The following is a 19457-nucleotide window of genomic DNA, read 5'->3' on the forward strand; positions in this document are numbered from 1 at the left end:
ACTCTTATACGCTTTCAGATCAATACCTGTGTATGGCGATGGGTTTTTAACGACATAGGTATACAGATCATGTGGGCCGAAGTCAGGTAAAGGCCGAATCCCATTTCACCCCTTGGACCAACCCCTTGGCCCTTCCCCTCCATTTTGCACGTTCACGTGAAGGGGTAGGGGTATCCCAATCCCAGTTAACGCGGAGGGGTAGGGGAAGGGGTAGGGCTTCTGTACCCCTCCAAACGGAGATTTTCCTGGAGCTGACTCCGAACGAAGGGGTTTGAGTGATTTCCCACAATGCCATGCGGATTTCAGCGAGATTTCATGCGGATTTCAGAAAGATGGCGGTTCCCGCGGCGAAAGATTGTCATAAATGTATTTTCTCCATTATTTACGTGTTTTAAGTTGTTATCCAGAGGAAACACGCCGCTTGATTCGCTTTCGAGCTGAGAATGAGCAGCGATTTCTGAAATCCAAGCTGCTGCTAAAAAGCTTTGGGAGTGAGTATTGTTTTCGGTTGCTTGACTGCGTACGTTTTGTTCTGTTATTCTCGCTTTTATTGTTTACATGAGTGTTCTGACACCTCATTCTGTCGGATGTGGTGCACGAAGCGCCAAAGATATCCCATTCAGTGGTGTTAGTTAACAAATCACACCCTGCCAGCAGAGATTTCTGGTTCTGGCTCTGACTGTAGCGGCTGGTCGCAGCCAATGACGCATTTGGTCGCGTTTTGCTAACGTAAACGCTGACGGAGGTACGCGATGACGTATGCGATCGTTGAAGGGCTATCCCAATACGTAGGGGTTGAATTTCAAGCCCTATCCCTTGTAGCTCAGTTTCAAGGGGAAGGGCCAAGGGGGAGGGGTAGGGGAAGGGGTAGAAATTAGAATTGGGATTGGGCCAAAGACGAGGGCTTCGTGTACTTCCGTACGTCAGTGAACAATCCTGGTGGAAGCAGGTAAACGTCGTTCTCTAAGCCTGCTAACCTCAATTTTTGCAAATATCTCTCCCTCTGCTCGCCCTGTAAATGCCCTACGTCGCTGGATAGTGAAGGTGTTTTCTGCATCTCGCTCCTTTTTCTTTTATGTTTTTCGTTTGTCGCCTTCCTCGCATTCAAACTGATTCGAGCCGTGACGTCCAAAATGGCAGCATCACATGACTTGGTCACGTGGGTGAAATACCTCAATTGTATAAACAGTGATCAACATCGTGTCGATCTTTTATCCAGCCGACCTGAACTTGAACGTGGTGGCCATGGCTCTGTCGGGATACACAGACGAGAGAGCGTCTCTGTGGAGGGAGATGTGTAGCACACTGAGACTGCAGCTGATCAAGCCCTACCTGTGTGCCATGTTCGCGTTCCTCACCAGTGAGCCAGGGGCGTACGACGCAGTGCTGGTGCGTACCGAGAAGCACATCAATATTCACAATAGAGCATGTAATGAATGAAAGTGTCTTTAAGTGGATTTGTCTGTTTAACAGTACGAGAGTCGCGTGGCTGTGAGAGACAGAGTGGCCTTCGCCTGTATGTTCCTCAGTGATAGCCAGGTACAAACCTTTATCCGTCTCTTAGTTTGTTCATTATACATTTTAATATGTTGGACTGAGAGTTATATGGAATCAATTTTGTGCCAAAATGTTCATACAATACTTTTGAAATATCAAACAAAAACGATAAATCAAAATTAAAAAAAGTCAATTTTTTTAGACTGGCAAACAAATTATTCGTGTAATTGTGCAAAATATCAGTCTGTTACTCTTCAGAAACCTTTCATTTTTGTTCGGCGTCTATTTTTGGGTGGGCTGTCCAGGAATGCATTCCCATTGGCTAACTTGTGTTTGACTGACAGCTACGCTCTAGCCTGGGCCCGCCCATCCTAAGCGTGACGCAACACGAGGGCCTGTTGCGAGCTTAGTCTGGCCAGGCAGGCTATCTACAGCATTTCCAAGCTCCCGAAAAATCGGGAACCAATCAACTTTGAGCATCTCCAACGGCCCTGGGTAGAGGCGTGTTCAAGGCAGTGACGTAGTAGAACTGCGACCGGAAGCCATAGATTGTTTACAGAATCTATGCCGGAAGCGCTTCATTCACATCACGAACATGGAGCAGCGGCAAGCCTTTAACACAGCGGTAGATGCTGTGTTGAAAGCATTCAACGGGAAGTTCTCATTGAAAACGGAGCAAAGAGCAGCCCTGGAGGTATTTATTGAAAGGAAGGACGTTTTCGCCTTGCTCCCGACCGGCTTCGGTAAGAGTTTAATCTACCAGTTAGCCCCGTCGCGTCACATACGTCAGAGGAAAGAGTGATGTGATTGGTTTAAGCTTCGTCACAGCCTTTTCTGGCTTCGACCAGTAGCAAACTGAGGCATTTCAGGGAGGCGGGTCAACCACGGGCTCTGGGAAACGGTTTGGCTTAATAGCTTGGCCAGACCAAATGCTCGGAGAGCTTTGAAGTCGCGTTAGCCAGGCTAGCTACGCTCAGCCATTCCCTACTCGGATTCTGGCGGACTGTTTGACGAGTGACTGATCCATTGACGGTAAACAAGGATCGAGTGGACTTGTGCACTACTGCAACACATACAACACATTTGTCCCGTACTTACACTTTGTTGAATTAATTCAATATCATAGTCGCCACTGAAGTCCACTCGATCCTTGTTTACCGTCAATGGATCGGTCACTCGTCAAACAGTCCGCCAGAATCCGAGTAGGGAATGGCTGAGCGTAGCTGTCAGTCAAACACAAGTTAGCCAATGGGAATGCATTCCTGGACAGCCCGCCCACACGTGAAGTTTGTGCCAAAACTGCAAGCAAAAAGTCAGGGAGCGCAAACGAGAAAGCTAGAATCGCAACCAAAATAAATTACGTCAAACAAAACTGAGAAAGACGCCGAACAAAAATAAAAGTTTTCTGAAGAGTAATAGACTGATATTTTGCACGATTACACGAAGAATTTGTTTGCCAGTCTAAAAAAAATTGACTTTTTTTTTTTTATTTTGATTTATCATTTTTGTTTGATATTTCAAAAGTATTGTATGAACATTTTGGCACAAAATTGATTCCATAGAGTTAGCGGTAGTGTGCAGAAGTCTTAGGCACATGGAAATCCCAAAAATGCCTTAAAAAAACAAAACTATAAACTGTAATCAGTAAGCCATAATAAATGAAACAAAGTCAGTATTCGGTGCGAGACGAAATTTCCTTTGCTTAAAAAATAGTAGTCTGAGGTCCAATGAGTGCAGCTTTATAAGGAAATGATCTGTAGGTTTTACTGAGCGTCTTGCAGAACCAGCCACAGTTCTTCTGGACACTTTGACTGTCACACTCGCTTCCTAAAAGTAGACGGCCTTTCATTTTCATAAAATCTAGTTCCCTCTGAAATCCTTCCCGCACCGTATGGCGCATTAGGCAGGCGGCGCCGATCTCTAGGGTTACGGGGGGGGGGGGTGTCCTCTGGTAACCACGAGGGTTTGACTCCGCACTCACATCTGTATTGCAGCATGCCTTGCCAGATGGCAGTAGGTCGTGGCTCAGTTGGATAAGGCGCCATACTATAAATCCGGGGACCCGGGTTCGATTCCGACCCGAGGTCATTTCCCGATCCCTCCCCGTCTCTCTCTTCCACTCATTTCCTGTCTCTACACTGTCCTATCCAATAAAGGTGAAAAAAGCCCAAAAAAAACTTAAAAAAAAAAAAGAAATGTAGTGGAGTAAAAAGTACAATATTTGTCTTTCAAACGTAGGGGTCACTTAATGTGGAGATATGGGGCGTCAAAGTTGCTCCAAAGCAAAACTGTGGGTGGTAAACTGGATGACTGAGAATCTTCACAGACACCTTACTCCAAAGCACTTTTTTTTTTTTTTACGATTTTCAGCAAGCCATAACTTGGCAAATATTGAACTGTGAACTTTCTATTTTAGTATTTAAAGGAACAGTCCACCGTACTTCCATAATGAAATATGCTCTTATCTGAATTGAGACGAGCTGCTCCGTACCTCTCTGAGCTTTGCGCGACCTCCCAGTCAGTCAGACGTGCTGTCACTCCTGTTAGCAATGTAGCTAGGCTCAGCATGGCCAATGGTATTTTTTGGGGCTGTAGTTCGATGCGACCAAACTCTTCCGCGTTTTTCCTGTTTACATAGGTTTATATGACCAGTGATATGAAACAAGTTCAGTTACACAAATTGAAACGTAGCGATTTTCTATGCTATGGAAAGTCCGCACTATAATGACAGGCGTACTAACACCTTCTGCGCGCTTCGGCAGCGCATTGATACGGAGCTCAGATATCAATGCGCTGCCGAAGCGCGCAGAAGGTGTTAGTACGCCTGTCATTATAGTGCGGACTTTCCATAGCATAGAAAATCGCTACGTTTCAATTTGTGTAACTGAACTTGTTTCATATCACTGGTCATATAAACCTATGTAAACAGGAAAAACGCGGAAGAGTTTGGTCGCATCGAACTACAGCCCCAAAAAATACCATTGGCCATGCTGAGCCTAGCTACATTGCTAACAGGAGTGACAGCACGTCTGACTGCGTCTGACTGACTGGGAGGTCGCGCAAAGCTCGGAGAGGTACGGAGCAGCTCGTCTCAATTCAGATAAGAGCATATTTCATTATGGAAAGTACGGTGGACTGTTCCTTTAAAGGCGTCTGGCATTGAAAAGCAATCCTTGAAAATGTCATGTATCTTGCATGAATAGTTTAAAAGTAATGACTTATGGAAGTGAGGTCTGTTTTCTGTAGCACGCATTTCAACTGTGAAATTCGGGCCACACACCTTTTTTTAAGCCCCTATATCTCAGAAATTAATGAAGATACAAGCCTGAAATTTTGTACACCATTTATTGGGTGCACTGACAGTATTTCCAGAAAGTATGAAACAAATCTAAGATGGTCAGTGGCGAACGTTTTTCTAAATCTGGTGATTCGGGGCGGAATTACCCAATAAGCTTGTAGAACCACCTTTTGCAGCAATAACTTGAAGCAGTCGTTTTCTGTATGATTTTATCAGTCTCTCACGTCGTTGTGGAGGAATTTTGGCCGACTCTTATTTACAACATTGCTTCAGTTCATTCACGTTCGAGGGCATTTGTTTATGCACAGCTCTCTTAAGGTCTCGCCACAGGATTTCAATTGGGTTGAGGTCTGGACTTTGACTTGGCCATTCCAACACCTTGATTCTTTTCTTTTTCAGCCATTCTGCTGTAGATTTGCTGGTGTGCTTGGGATCATTGTCCTGTTGCATGACCCAATTGCAGCCAAGCTTTTGCTGTTGGACAGATGGCCTCACATTTGCCTCTAGAATACTTTGGTATACAGAGGAGTTTATGGTTGACTCAATGACTGCAAGGTGCCCAGGCACTGTGGCTGCAAAACAAGCCCAAACTATGGCCAAGTTTACATTAGACCGTATCTGTCTCGTTTTCTTCGCGGATGCACTCTCCGTTTACATTAAAACGCCTGGAAATGCCGGGAAACGGGAATCCGCCAGCGTCCACGTATTCAATCCAGATCGTGTCTGGTCCGGTGCTGTGTAAACATTAAGATACGCGGATACGCTGTGCTGAGCTCTAGCTGGCGTCATCATTGGACAACGTCACTGTGACATCCACCTTCCTGATTCGCTGGCGTTGGTCATGTGACGCGACTGCTGAAAAACGGCGCAGACTTCCGCCTTGTATCACCTTTCATTAAAGAGTATAAAAGTATGAAAATACTGCAAATACTGATGCAAATACTGCCCATTGTGTAGTTATGATTGTCTTTAGGCTTGCCATCCTTCCACTTGCAAGTGGTAATGATCTGCGCTGGGATCACACACACAGCGGCTCAGTCCCGAAAACACTGCTTGTGCACTTCACTCGCGCGCTCTGTGAGCTGCGCAGGGCCGGAGTGCGCACCCTCCAGAGGGCACTCGCTGTTCAGGGCGGAGTGATTTGGAGCGCAGGATGCCTGCGGAGCCGAGCGTATCCGCGTATTGGTGTTGCTGTGTGCACGCGAATCGTGTATTGGTGTTGCTTTGTGCACACTAATCGTTTTAAAAGCGTTAATCTGATGATCCGCTGATACGGTCTAATGTAAACCCCACCTATCACCCCTCCACCACTGTGCTTGATGGTTGGTATGAGGTGTTGTGTTTGGTTTTCGCCAAACATGGCGCTGTTCATTATGGCCAAACATTTCCACTTTGGTCTCATCTGTCCAAAGGACATTGTTCCAGAAGGCTTATGGTTTGTTCAGATGCAGCTTTGCAAACCTAATCCGTGCTGCCATGTTCTTTTTAAATAGAAGAGACTTTCTTCTGGCAACCCTTCCAAACAAGCCAGACTTGCACGGTCTTTTTCTAATTATACTGTCGCGAACTTTAACATTTAACATACTAACTCTGGCCTGTAGAGTTCTAGATGTAGTTCTTGGGTTTTTTGCAGTTTCTCTGAGCATTGCATGGTCTGACCTTGGAGTAAATTTGCTGGGATGCCCACTTCCCACTCCTGGGAAGATTGGCAGCTGTCTTGAATGTTTTCCACGTCTAAATGATCTTTCTCACAGTAGAATGATGGATTTCAAATTGTTTGGAAATGGCCTTATAACCCTTCCCAGACTGATATGCGGCAACAATTGCTTCTCTTAGGCTACATCCACACGACAACGGCAACGAGATGTTATTTAAAAAAAAATCGCGTCCACATGGGCAACGGATCAGTAAAATATCAGGTACATATGGCAACACAACGCTTGCTGAAAACGATGCAATACACATGCCACACCTCTAGGGGCGCTGTAAGACAGTCCCTTCGGAGGCACCAGAACAATAGAAGTAAGGATGCATGCGCATAAACTATTATGCGCGAGACTTCATATTAGCCACAAAGTCAGAAAAATCTGTTTGTAAAATTACGTTATAATGACCAAATACAATGAAAAGTATTTTTCCAGTCTCACCTGTGAAAGGTAATCCCATGTGATCTCGTTTGGACGGCAAACCTGTTGGTACAGTTAAACGCAGCACATGAATGAGGCATCTTTATTCTCCGCTTTGACCCATCCAATATGGCGGCGAGGATGACGTATGATTCTACGCGGAAGGCGGCGTCTTTAATGGTCCGGAATAAATTGAATGCTACACGTTGATGGATTAATTTGTTCTTCTACGCCCTTTTTGAGGAATGTATTGTAGGACTTAAACCAACATCTGAAGAGGTGAGATCGCTCCTTTTTTTTCCCTATTTTTGCTGGCGGGATTGACTCTCTCTCACTTTGCACCATTACACAATAAATATTCACAGTGAAAATATTTTGTAAGCGCGTTTCATGAACCAAGTTATAGGATTTGTTGACAGCTCGCATCGAGTTCGTTACACTTCTACCCGGCGTGAAGCACTGACAGTCATGTGGTTGTGACGTCATCGTAAACAAATCCGTTCTACTCATCCAGAAGACTTCGCAACGGTGCCGTTGCCAGATCTTTCCACTCAGGAATCCGTTCTCAAAAGATTTCGTTTTGGGGCACCCAAAGCGCCGGTGCCGTGTGGACGCCAGGCCGAAACGATAAACAATTTTATCGGATTCACCTGAATCCGTTGCCGTGTGGACAGGGCCTAAGATCATTGCTGATGTCTTTCCTCCTTGGTATTGTGTTTAACATACACCTGAGTGCTCCAGACCAGCAAACTGTCAAAACTTCTTCTGCTTTTTAAGAGGTGGCCACACTGGCTGCTGATCAATTCATCAAATTCATTTGATCAGCAACACCTGGCTGCTAATTGCCTTCATAATTTCTATGGAAGCAGTAAGGGTATACTTAATTTTTCACACACCGCTACTGCATTTTTGGCTCACTTTGTGTTAAATAAATAATGACGTTGAATATGTTGTGTTATTGGTCATCTGAGGTTGTATTTGCCTAATTTTAAGATCTGGTAAGGACCAGATGATTTTTTTTTTTAATTATTATGTCCTGATACTTAATACCTAGACTTGAAAGAAGGTTTACTATCTTTTTCACATGACTGTATGTACACTACCGTTCAAAAGTTTGAGGTCACCCAGACAATTTTGTGTTTTCCATGAAAAGTCACACTTTTATTTCCCACCATAAGTTGTAAAATGAATAGAAAATATAGTCAAGACATTTTTCTGGCCATTTTGAGCATTTAATCGACCCCACAAATGTGATGCTCCAGAAACTCAATCTGCTCAAAGGAAGGTCAGTTTTATAGCTTCTCTAAAGAGCTAAACTGTTTTCAGCTGTGCTAACATGATTGTACAAGGGTTTTCTAATCATCCATTAGCCTTCTGAGGCAATGAGCAAACACATTGTACCATTAGAACACTGGAGTGAGAGTTGCTGGAAATGGGCCTTGTGACGCTCTGCTTATTGTTGGTAGCTCCGCCTACCTGGTTAACCTATTTCCCTGTCCAACTAGGTGATCTAGCGCAGGTGCGCGTCTGTAATTGGACAGGGTATAAAAAGACCAGTGGTCCATTCTGGCGGGGCCTCCCCTTCCTCCTTTGGCCGATTTTGCATTAGTTTGAACACCCCTAGACATTCTTTGCAACACATACACACAACTGATCTTGCATACACGTTACTTTATTCTTTATTTAATAAATATTCTAAACGTTTTTTCGTCTGCGTGTGGTTTCCTTTTATGTTACATTGCTCTTGAGCCAGGTGATCGTAACAGCCTCTATACACTTATGGAGATATTGCACCAAAAACCAGACATTTGCAGCTAGAATAGTCATTTACCACATTAGCAATGTATAGAGTGGATTTCTGATTAGTTTAAAGTGATCTTCATTGAAAAGAACAGTGCTTTTCTTTCAAAAATAAGGACATTTCAAAGTGACCCCAAACTTTTGAACGGTCGTGTATGCTACATTTACTGTATGGACATGGGGATCAGAAAAAAATTATATTTCTAAGCAGTAGCTACATGTACCCATAGGGGACCTATTTTTTTCGCGATATCTTCCTTCGTGTTCATCATAAGTGCTACCAGGTGAGGTTTGTTTTGCCTGGCAACACTTGTTCTCTCCTGTTTCAAATTCGTATCCCACAATGCCTTGCATGAACAGGGAAAGCCCACCACGTGATGCATGACGTATTGTATCTTGTATTGCGTCATGGTGAAGCAGGAAAAAATAGCAGAGAATTTAGGGCCATGTGGCTCTAAATTAATTAATTGTTCTATTAAAAAAAAAAAACTAATAAAATTGGAAGTCATGATTCGAATTCAGTAGCTTTTCGGGAATTCAGTAGTTTTTGTAATGTTTTGACTCGATAATGTAGAAGTCATAAAATAGGAATCTATAATAGTTTGTATAAAAAAAGACTAAGGGCCCGTTTACACGAGGACGCTGTCGGGTAAAAACGACTAATATTTTATCGGAAGTGCCTTTCGTCTACACGGGGACGGCATTTCCGAGGCTGAAAAACGGAAAAAATTGAAAACGCCTTCCAGAGTGGATAAGTTAAAAACAGCCCCCGTTGCATATCCGTCTAAACTACCCAATACGCGAAACTCTGCTCGGATCTGCTCACGTCGGGTACGCGTTTACGTCATACATATGTCATATACTGTACATGCCAGCCCGGGAAGTAAGAAAGTAAGTAAAAAAGTAAGAGCATGTCTGATTACATTGATCCAACGGACCTTCAAGCTGCTCTGGCAGCTTTAATAAACGTCCAGGAGTCCTTCGAACATCTATACCGAATCTGCACATATACCGTTAATGAACAGAGGTGGGTATAGCATGCTCTTACTTTTTTACTTACTTTCTTACTTACCATAGCCAGAGTAGTCAAAGTTTTCGCGGCGCAGATGTGCAGATCAGACAAGACGGAAGACGTTGCGCATGCGTGCAGACATAGCGGAGGTCTTTCACAGCACCACCTAGCTGCCTGGCATGCACATCCAATTGAATTCCACACATTTATGCGTCACCGTGTAGACGCGGAAAAAAGTGAGAACGAAAACGGACTTTTGCGTTTTTGTTTCAGACCGTCCCCGTGTAAAGTGGGCCTAAGACTTTTGCACAGTACTGTGTGAGTGGTCTTTTGTACTTACTTTCATTCTTGCTTATGAAATCATGTACATGTGTAGTTTTATACTTACGAAGACTCCAGCTAAGACTAAATCGCGTGTCGATGCGACAACTTTCTCTCGAGAAACCGAGGAAATCCTTAGAAACTGTTGTGCAAACAACAATAATTAGGATGCAGTGCTGCAGCACAGGAACCTATGGGCTCCCCTAGGGGAGCCCATAGGTTGCAGTGCAAAGCACTGCAACTATTGTTCTTCTACGTATTTCTTCTTCTTCTTCTTCTTCCTCCTACGCAAATTTTGATTTCGAATAACTCAATAACCGTACGTCGCACACAGACAAACAATATATCAAAACGTGCGGCTCGATCGGACTCGCTATGCTAGTCGCGAAAAAATCGTCCAAAAAAGCCCCATTCATTTCTATGGAATTAATTGAAAAAAAAAGCACTTTTTCAAACATCCGCTGCTCTGGCATTGTTTCACCTAGAGATGTGATTCAAACTCTAAAACGTAGGAAAACTTCTCCTCTGTGGATCTGGCATTCAACTTTTCTGCTAGGTTCTACACTTTCGGATCAGTCCCGGCTCAAACGCCATGTGGGTTCTGGGAGAAAATCTGGCTTTTGAATGGGTGTCTATTGCGTTACACACCAGTGAAGCTCGTTAACTTAGAGTGGAGAGAGGTTGAAAATAAAGCTCAAACTTTCTCGCTTAAACTGTGTTTTCAGCCACAAATTTCACTCTACAGACATGATTTTCTCAAAAGTAGTAGGAAAACTTGTCCTGATTCACACAATGTGTCTACCTAAACGATAGGATTTACAGTTTTTGAATGACAAGCGTCAAACTGAGGACAGGGCAGCTGACAGGCTTCACTGACACCCATTATAAACGTGAGAGAAAAGTCACTCGTTTTTAAATCGCTCTAGTGTCGTTATTTTTAAGACTACAGACAAAAAAATACATCATTTTATTCAGGAGACCTTTCTAGCACTCACTGTGAAAGAATTTTGTGAATAGCTGCTTCCGTTGTCGAGTTATTTGTCATTGTTCGAGGCCTGGTTCTTCATAAAAAACAGTAGAAAACTCCAGCCCTTGTGTGTCTTAGCTCATTGACACCCATTATAAACGTGACAGAAAAGTCAGTCATTTTTAAGTCGGTCTACTGTCCTCATTTTTAAGACTACAGACAAAAAATTACATCAGTTTATTCAGGAGACCCTTCTAGCGCTCACTGTGAAAGAATTTTGTGAATAGCTGCTTCCGTTGTCGAGTTATTTGTCATTGTTTGAGGCCTGGTCCTTCGTAAAACACAGCACAAAATTCAAGACCTTGTGTGTCTTAGCTCATTGACACCCATTATAAATGTGACAGAAAAGTCAGTCATTTTTAAGTCGGTCTACTGTCCTCATTTTTAAGACTACAGACAAAAAATTACATCAGTTTATTCAGGAGACCCTTCTAGCGCTCACTGTGAAAGAATTTTGTGAATAGCTGCTTTCGTTGTCGAGTTATTTGTCATTGTTCAAGGCCTGATCCTGAGCAAAAATCAGCCAAAAATTGACAAGATTATGTGTCACTCTGCTTTCTCAGGCCCGTCGCCATGCCGACTGGGAGCAGTGAGTGACGGGGGGGGGGGGCTGCTGTCTCAAGCACACACAATCATTGCATTGAAACATCATTGCAGGTCACACATTCACGGCCAGCAAACATGTGTGACCGAATTGCTTCGCGCACTGCATCCTCTCACAATTTCCCCTGGGGAATTGTCCGGTCTAGTTTCTGTTAGTATCTTAGTGCTTTCATTATTATTATATTAATTTTTCTTGCTGTACAGTTCCTTTTTTTCCCCTCATTATACTGTTGCTGTTACATTTACACTTTTTATCAATGAGGTAATCGTATCATTTAATTCCTTCACTTTGTCTCAGATAATTTTTCCTCTGTTAGTATCATAGTGTTGCTCAGGTTTCAAATTTGAGTTACTTTTCATATATCGCTGATGTTTAGTATGATATAAGTTTAACAATTAGTATTTAGGATTTTTAAAATTAGTAGAGTATATGCAGTATATTTAGCTTTTATATCAGGTGAAGATCCATATTTGCGGAAACTGATATTAAACCGTTTATTATTATTATTATTATTATTAATTTATATACTGCATTTACAATTGTGTACTTTTCTTATCATTTTAATCTTGAAAAATATCTTCTTTATGAAATTTTGATTATTTAATTTTATTTTTCAGTGTACAGTTTAATGTTCTACCCAGTCAATTGGTTTATCAGTCTTTTAAGGATATTCTTTGTTTTTATTTGTAAAATATTCATGCTTGATTTTAATGATTTGTTTATTGAGGCAGCTTGTTAATTAGTGAGAAAAGAAGTACCCAGAGTTATCAGTTTGTCCTTTTAAGGATGTTACTTTTAGTAATTAAAAAAAAAAAAAACTTAACATCATTGAGGTTAACATTCTTAATTTTTTCATTTATTTGATTTTATTTGTATTGGTGCTTTTACTTTATGTTTGGTCTCAGTTGTCCCGGTACATTGATAAGCTGACCAATGAGATGAAGGAGGCGGGGAATCTGGAGGGCATTCTGCTGACAGGGCTGACAAAGGACGGCGTGGATCTGATGGAGAGCTACGTGGATCGCACAGGAGACGTGCAGACTGCCAGTTTCTGCATGCTCAGGGTTAGGACAAGCTCTCAGACACAGGCGTGAACAAACACACACACATACACACAAGTATCTGATTTGGAACAAGCCAGACTATAGTAAAAATCTTGAGAAGAAAATGTTCCTAGACGGTGTATTTTTTGAGATTTCTGCTTTCATGATGCTGGGATAAAGGGATTTTTTTTTTTTGTGGGGCATGTTCAGGGCTCGAGTGCTGAAGTAGTGAAGGACACGCGTGTACAGTGCTGGATCGAGAACTACCGCAACCTGCTGGACGCCTGGAGGTTCTGGCACAAACGAGCTGAATTTGACATCCACAGGAGCAAACTCGACCCCAGCTCTAAACCTCTCGCTCAGGCAAGAACTCTGATTTCTCCCTCCTTGCTGATGCGTCTTCACTCGTGGACATGAAGAGGTCCTGAAAGATTTCCTGCTTTCCCCCCCCCCCCCTCCCCCCCCTCCTGTACAGGTGTTTGTAAGCTGTAACTTCTGTGGGAAGTCCATATCATTCAGCTGCTCCTCGATGCCCCACCAGGGTCGCGGATTCAGCCAGTACGGGGTCAGCGGCTCGCCCACCAAGTCAAAGGTCACCAGCTGTCCGGGTTGCCGAAAACCGCTGCCACGCTGCGCGCTGTGCCTCATGAACATGGGAACGCCGGTGTCCTCCTGCACAGGTATTCAATCAGGACAGGAACCAACATGGTGTATACAAAAAAAAAAAAAGCCTAATAATATGCTAGCTCAGGGGTTTTCAAAGTGTGAGAGAGTCAGCCCCCCTCAGAGAGCAAATAAACAACAGCGCCGCCCCCCCCTTACAGTTTTTGTTGTTGCTATACTTAATGTTCCATTCGTATTTAAAAAAATGGTTGTTGTACACATTTTTATTTTTTTCTTTTACACATTTTAAACATCTGTGCATTTTAAAACATCTTTTTTTTACACATTTTAAACATCTGTGCTTTTTTAAAACTTTTTTTACACATTTTAAACATCTGTGCTTTTTTTAAAACATCTTTTGTTTTTACACATTTTAAACATCTGTGCTTTTTTAAAACATTCTTTACACATTTTAAACATCTTTTTTTAAAACATCCATTTTTTACACATTTTAAACATCTGTGCTTTTTAAAAACATCTTTTTTTTTACACATTTTAAACATCTGTGCTTTTTTAAAACATTTTTTTACACACTTTAAACATCTGTGCTTTTATAAAACTTTTTTTTTTTACACATTTTAAACATCTGTGCTTTTTTAAAACTTTTTTTTACACATTTTAACCATCTGTGCTTTTTAAAACATCTTTTTTTACACATTTTAAACATCTGTGCTTTTTTAAAACATCTTTTTTTACACATTTTAAACATCTGTGCTTTTTTAAAACATTTTTTTTACACATTTTAAACATCTGTGCTTTTATAAAACTTTTTTTTACACATTTTAAACATCTGTGCTTTTTTAAAACTTTTTTTTACACATTTTAAACATCTGTGCTTTTTTAAAACTTTTTTTTACACATTTTAAACATCTGTGCTTTTTTAAAACATTCTTTACACATTTTAAACATCTTTTTTTAAAACATCCATTTTTTTTACACATTTTAACCATCTGTGCTTTTTTAAAACATCTTTTTTTACACATTTTAACCATCTGTGCTTTTTTAAAACATCTTTTTTTACACATTTTAAACATCTCATAGCATCGTTAGCTAGCACCTCTTGGCAGACAACACACTGTGGCAGTGGCGCATCTTCAGATCCAGTCCATGAAAATCTAAACTTTAAATAATCGTGGTCATACTTCCTTCTTTTTTTGCTTGGCCCAGACTCTGTCTCCTCACTCACTGTAGCTTTAGGTACTAAAAATCAATCCATTTTGTCTCTGGCAAAGGCTAGCTGAAGTTCGCTAAATGTCCGCAATAGTAACTTATTCTGGTTTATTTTTCCTTACGTTGCGCCCCCTAGGGGAGGCGCGCCCCACACTTTGAAAAGCCCTGCGCTAGCTTGACGTGGAATGGCTAGCTTTTGTGGTGTTAGCTAAATTAGCAAGAATCAGGGTGTAAAACTAGCTCTTACATTAAAACCCGTGTTTTTTCTTTTATCCGTGGCGGATGAATTGATTCAAACCAGAAACATGTAAATAAAATATAAAGTTTCATGACCTTCACCAGGTACGGGCAAGTCGGACGAGAAAGGCGACATGCCGAGAGATAAGAAGCTCGCTCAGTTCAACAACTGGTTCACTTGGTGCCACAACTGTCGCCACGGAGGCCACGCTGGTCACATGCTCAGCTGGTTCAGGTGAGCGCAGTTCATCGACGTCTTACGATATAATATCTACAACACTAAATGCAGCTGTAAATGGTTAAAAAGTAATGCTTTGCTCATTAATAAAGTAAACATGGGAATTGCTTGTTACAGAGATGCCAACATGCACGATTTGGGCATAGCACAGTTACAGTGCTATGCGTAGATCTGAAAATATGTTTTTCAACCGGTTTTGCCCGTGAATCAATCAAATCAACGTATTTTTGGGCGTTCGGACCATTCCGGAAATTTCCATATCCTTACATGTTAGCTGTGCTGTGATTGGCTGAGAGCATGACCTGAGTCATGCCCCTAGCCAAGTTCCAGAACTGAAACTTTCGAGTTCTCTCTCAAATTTGTGTCCGGTGTTAAGTAACGAAGACGTGCAATGGATTGTGAATGATGGCGTCTCTGCCTAAAAAGGGGAGGAGCCTGCGTGAACAGCAGTTTCTAGCTGTGAGCAGCTGGTAACATACAAGCAATTCATGATTGCCAGCGGTTCAGTGTGCCACCGTCAGCAGGCCTCAGTGTTAACTTCTGACACCCAACGGCCTCAAAAAATTTTTTGTCCCTCTTGATTTTCCTTTTGCCCTAAAATTTTGCGGTACTTCGGCAAGTACACGGTTCAAAGCAATACTGATATGCTTTTTAGGGGTATAATTGAGTTATTTGGACAAAAGTACGTTTTTTTTAAAAACAAGACAAGCCCTGAAAACATAAATCAGTATCATTTATGTATGACTTGTGTACGGTACTCGGGGTTCTCCACGGATTGAAAATATAGGGGGGTGGGAGTCAATCGGATGACCTTGAAACAAATTTGCATAAATTTACATATGTCGTTTGCATAAAATTCTCTCAAATAGTAATCATTTAGAATAGAGGAATCAATTGGACTGGTACAAAACACATCATACACTTGTGTTCAAAATAATAGCAGTCCAACACGACTAACCAGATCAATCACTGTTTTTGGTGGAAATTATATTACTACATGGCAAATAATTTACCAGTAGGTGTAGTAGAGTCATAGAAAACCAACAGACCCAACATTCATGATATGGATGCTCCTGAGTCTGTGTAATCGAATAATTAAGTGAAAGGGACGTGTTCAAAATAATAGCAGTGTGGAGTTTAATTAGTGAGATCATTCATTCTTGAAAAAACAGATGTCAGTCAGGTGGCCCTAATTTAAGGATGAAGCCAGCACATGTTGTGCATCCATTTCTCTCTGAAAACCTGAGAAACATGGGTCGTTCCAGACATTGTTCAGAAGAACAGCGTGCTTTGATTAAAACGTTGATTGGAGAGGTAAAACGTATACTGTAAAGTGCAGAAAATGATGGGCTGCTCAGCTAAAATGAGCTCCAGTGCTTTAAAATGGACAGCAAAGCCAGAGAGACGTGGAAGAAAACAGAAGACTACCATTCGAATGGATCGAAGAATAGCCAGAATGGCAAAGACTCAGCCAATGATCAGCTCCAGGGTGATCAAAGACGGTCTGAAGTTACCTGTGAGTACTGTGACAATTAGAAGATGCCTGTGTGAAGCTAATCTATCGGCAAGAAGCTCCCGCAAAGTTCCACTGTTAAAAAAAAGACGTGCTGAAGAGGATACAATTTGCCAAAGAACACATCGACTGGCCTAAAGAGAAATGGAAAAACATTTTGTGGACTGATGAAAGTAAAATTGTTCTTTTTGGGTCCAAGGGCCGCAGACAGTTTTTCAGACGACCCCCAAACACTGAATTCAAGCCACAGTACACTCTGAAGACAGTGAAGCATGGTGGTGCAAGCATCATGATATGGGGATGCTTCTCTTACTGTGGTGTTGGGCCCATTTATCGCGTACCAGGGATCATGGATCAGTTTGCATATATCAAAATACTTGAAGAGGTCATGTCGCCTTATGCTGAAGAGGAAATGCCCTTGAAATGGGTGTTTCAACAAGACAACGACCCCAAACACACCAGTAAGCGAGCAGCATCAGGGTTCCAGACCAACAAAATGAAAGTCATGGAGTGGCCAGCCCAATCCCCGGACCTTAATCCGATAGAAAACTTGTGGAGTGACATCAAAAATGCTGTTTCTGAGGCAAAACCAAGAAATGCAGAGGAATTGTGGAATGTTGGCAAATCATCCTGGGCTGGAATACCTGTTCACAGGTGCCAGAAGTTCTCAGAAACCGTGGTTATACAACTAAATATTAGTTTAGTGATTCACAGGAATACTAAATCCTTAAGATTTTTTCAGTTTATACAGTAAATATTTGGAGTTTGTAATGAAAAATGCAGACACTGCTATTTTTCTGAACAGCCCAATGTTCATTTTTCTTCATTTTCTGTAAAGTAATTAAAATATTCATACATTTTTCTTCATGTTTTGATGTAGAATATAATGTGCATTGTTCCCAGTGCATGGAAATAAAAACTATTATAAGGATTTTGAGCTTTACTCACGTTTTTAAACACTGCTATTATTTTGAACACAACTGTACATCGAACATTACACACTTACACATCATATTCAGACACATTGTTTGAAATGGAACTGGAAAAAAAAATTTTTTATTTAGCAAACTACAAAAAAAAGAACAGAAAAGTTTTTGTATTAACTATATTCACACTGCTCCACAAAAGCTGACATTGTTTGAAATGGAAATGTAATTGCAGGCACCACTGGAAAAAATAATTTTTTTAGAGAGTAAAGTACATTGAAAAGATGTTGTTTTAACTATATTTACACTGCTCCATGGCTATATTTACACTGCTCCATCCATGTTCACCAGTTAACAGTCTAAGAAGATAAAAAAGAAAAATGACATTGTAATTTGAACTCATTCATACAGACTCAAGCAAAATGCATTGTAATAGTTACACAGCCTAACATGATCTCTAAAATATGGTTGCACAAAATGCTTTGATATTTGAAAGAAACTAACTCAAAATTACCTGCTTTCCTCTTTTCCTGAGAGAGACATTTTGACAGAGTGTACGCACTTCAAGAGCTACAGTAACACTGACAGCCAGGTTCTATCCTCACGGTTTTATAGGCAATATCACGCTTGCCGCACCAACTTTGAACTTTTTGTTTTTATCCTTTATTTCTCTGCCGACAATAACAATCAGTTATCTCGAACTTGGTGTCGATTCACACGCTATTATAAAGGCGTGTTATCTCCCGGCGCAAGAACAATGTGTCAAAAACGCCGAAGTGTGAAACGCTTTTCTTAGACTATAATCGTCAGACTGACTAAACTAATTGCTGGTAAATGAGTTTCACACTCGGGTGTTGTCGCGTCGTCGGTACTCCAACAGAGAAAGGCCATCTGTCACAAAGAAAACAAAGGGATGTCTCTTCCTTTTGTAAAGGGGCGGCAGAAATTAAACGGGGGCGGGAATCACAGAAAGGGGGGCGGCCCGCACCTCTAAAACTCCTCGTGGAGAACCCTGGTACTAGTCCGTAATGCGTCTTTTTATATAGAGTTTAGGACACAAAACACACTTTGTTTTGCCTCTAACAATGACAAACGGTGGTAAGATATATTTATCTGTGGGATAATTCACTATGTAAATGATATTATTTACTGTAGAGGGTGTGGTTTACTATTTGAGACACAAATGTGCACACGAGCCAATCAGAATCGTCGTTACAAATCGGAAAGAAAAAACTAAAACGGTGATCACAGGGGAGGCGAGGATGCTGGTTAATACGTCTTGTTGTTTGTAACGTACTCGCTCAAGAATCCGACCATCAGTGTGCCCTGAACGGGCCTAACTCGCTAAAATATTTCTGCCCGAGCGTCTTTGTTGAGCAAATCGGGCAATGCCTGGTGTTGAGGCTTGGTCAGTCATACAACAAATTCTCAGTAACTTCAGCATGTGCGGTTTAAAATTAATACTGTACAATAAACCCTGCATTTATTTTCCTCAAAAATACCTCTAAATCACGGGCGATTGCTCTAAGACAACGAGGGAGGCTCAGCCTCCTCTAAAAATGACGAACATCGTGTAGGATGAATTGCGCTAGGCTTATGTTATAGCCGACCTTATAACATTGCTATTTCAGATCCAGAATCGTAGAAATATATGTGCTCAACCCAACTACAGTGCGAAATCATTCCATTATAACTTTCCCCAGTTCGACTAATGTGCGCGTGAGTTTTTCCCCCTCGTGACAGCGCGATGCAGCCCAGCCTCAGTGGACTTCAATGGCATTTGGGCGCTCTGCACTTTTCAATCTCAAAATGCAAGACGATTATTGGACAAATACTGCGAAAACGCCCGCCCACGGACTCCCAGCCTCACAGTGGGAGGGACATGGCAGTTTCCACGAGGAGACTGGTGATTGGTGAAAGCGGCCGGATATTTTCTTTGATTGACAGCTCGTTTCAAATATAGACAGGCAGCGGTGAATCTC

The 19457-nt window shown here is 41.7% G+C and overlaps 2 protein-coding genes across 6 annotated transcripts in view; one reads left to right on the forward strand and one right to left on the reverse strand.

Moving 5' to 3' along the window:
- mios (missing oocyte, meiosis regulator, homolog (Drosophila)) overlaps positions 1 to 19457 on the forward strand; it is a 39022-nt gene that overhangs the window by 15252 nt on the left and 4313 nt on the right. For all 3 annotated transcript variants that reach the window (XM_060900387.1, XM_060900385.1, XM_060900386.1), the window contains 6 exons: positions 1220 to 1389; positions 1474 to 1539; positions 12591 to 12749; positions 12939 to 13091; positions 13204 to 13408; positions 14904 to 15033. In XM_060900387.1, the coding sequence (XP_060756370.1) occupies positions 1220 to 1389; positions 1474 to 1539; positions 12591 to 12749; positions 12939 to 13091; positions 13204 to 13408; positions 14904 to 15033 (883 nt within the window). The remainder of the gene's footprint in view (positions 1 to 1219; positions 1390 to 1473; positions 1540 to 12590; positions 12750 to 12938; positions 13092 to 13203; positions 13409 to 14903; positions 15034 to 19457) is intronic.
- ica1 (islet cell autoantigen 1) overlaps positions 17692 to 19457 on the reverse strand; it is a 43290-nt gene continuing 41524 nt past the window's right edge. For 2 of the 3 annotated variants that reach the window (XM_060900390.1, XM_060900388.1), the window contains one exon: positions 17692 to 17834. In XM_060900390.1, coding sequence (XP_060756373.1) covers positions 17768 to 17834 — 67 coding nt within the window. In that variant the 3' untranslated portion in view covers positions 17692 to 17767. The remainder of the gene's footprint in view (positions 17835 to 19457) is intronic. The other variant, XM_060900389.1, reaches the window with a different exon arrangement.

This window comes from Neoarius graeffei, chromosome 19, assembly GCF_027579695.1.
Source record: "Neoarius graeffei isolate fNeoGra1 chromosome 19, fNeoGra1.pri, whole genome shotgun sequence".
NCBI lineage: Eukaryota > Metazoa > Chordata > Actinopteri > Siluriformes > Ariidae > Neoarius > Neoarius graeffei.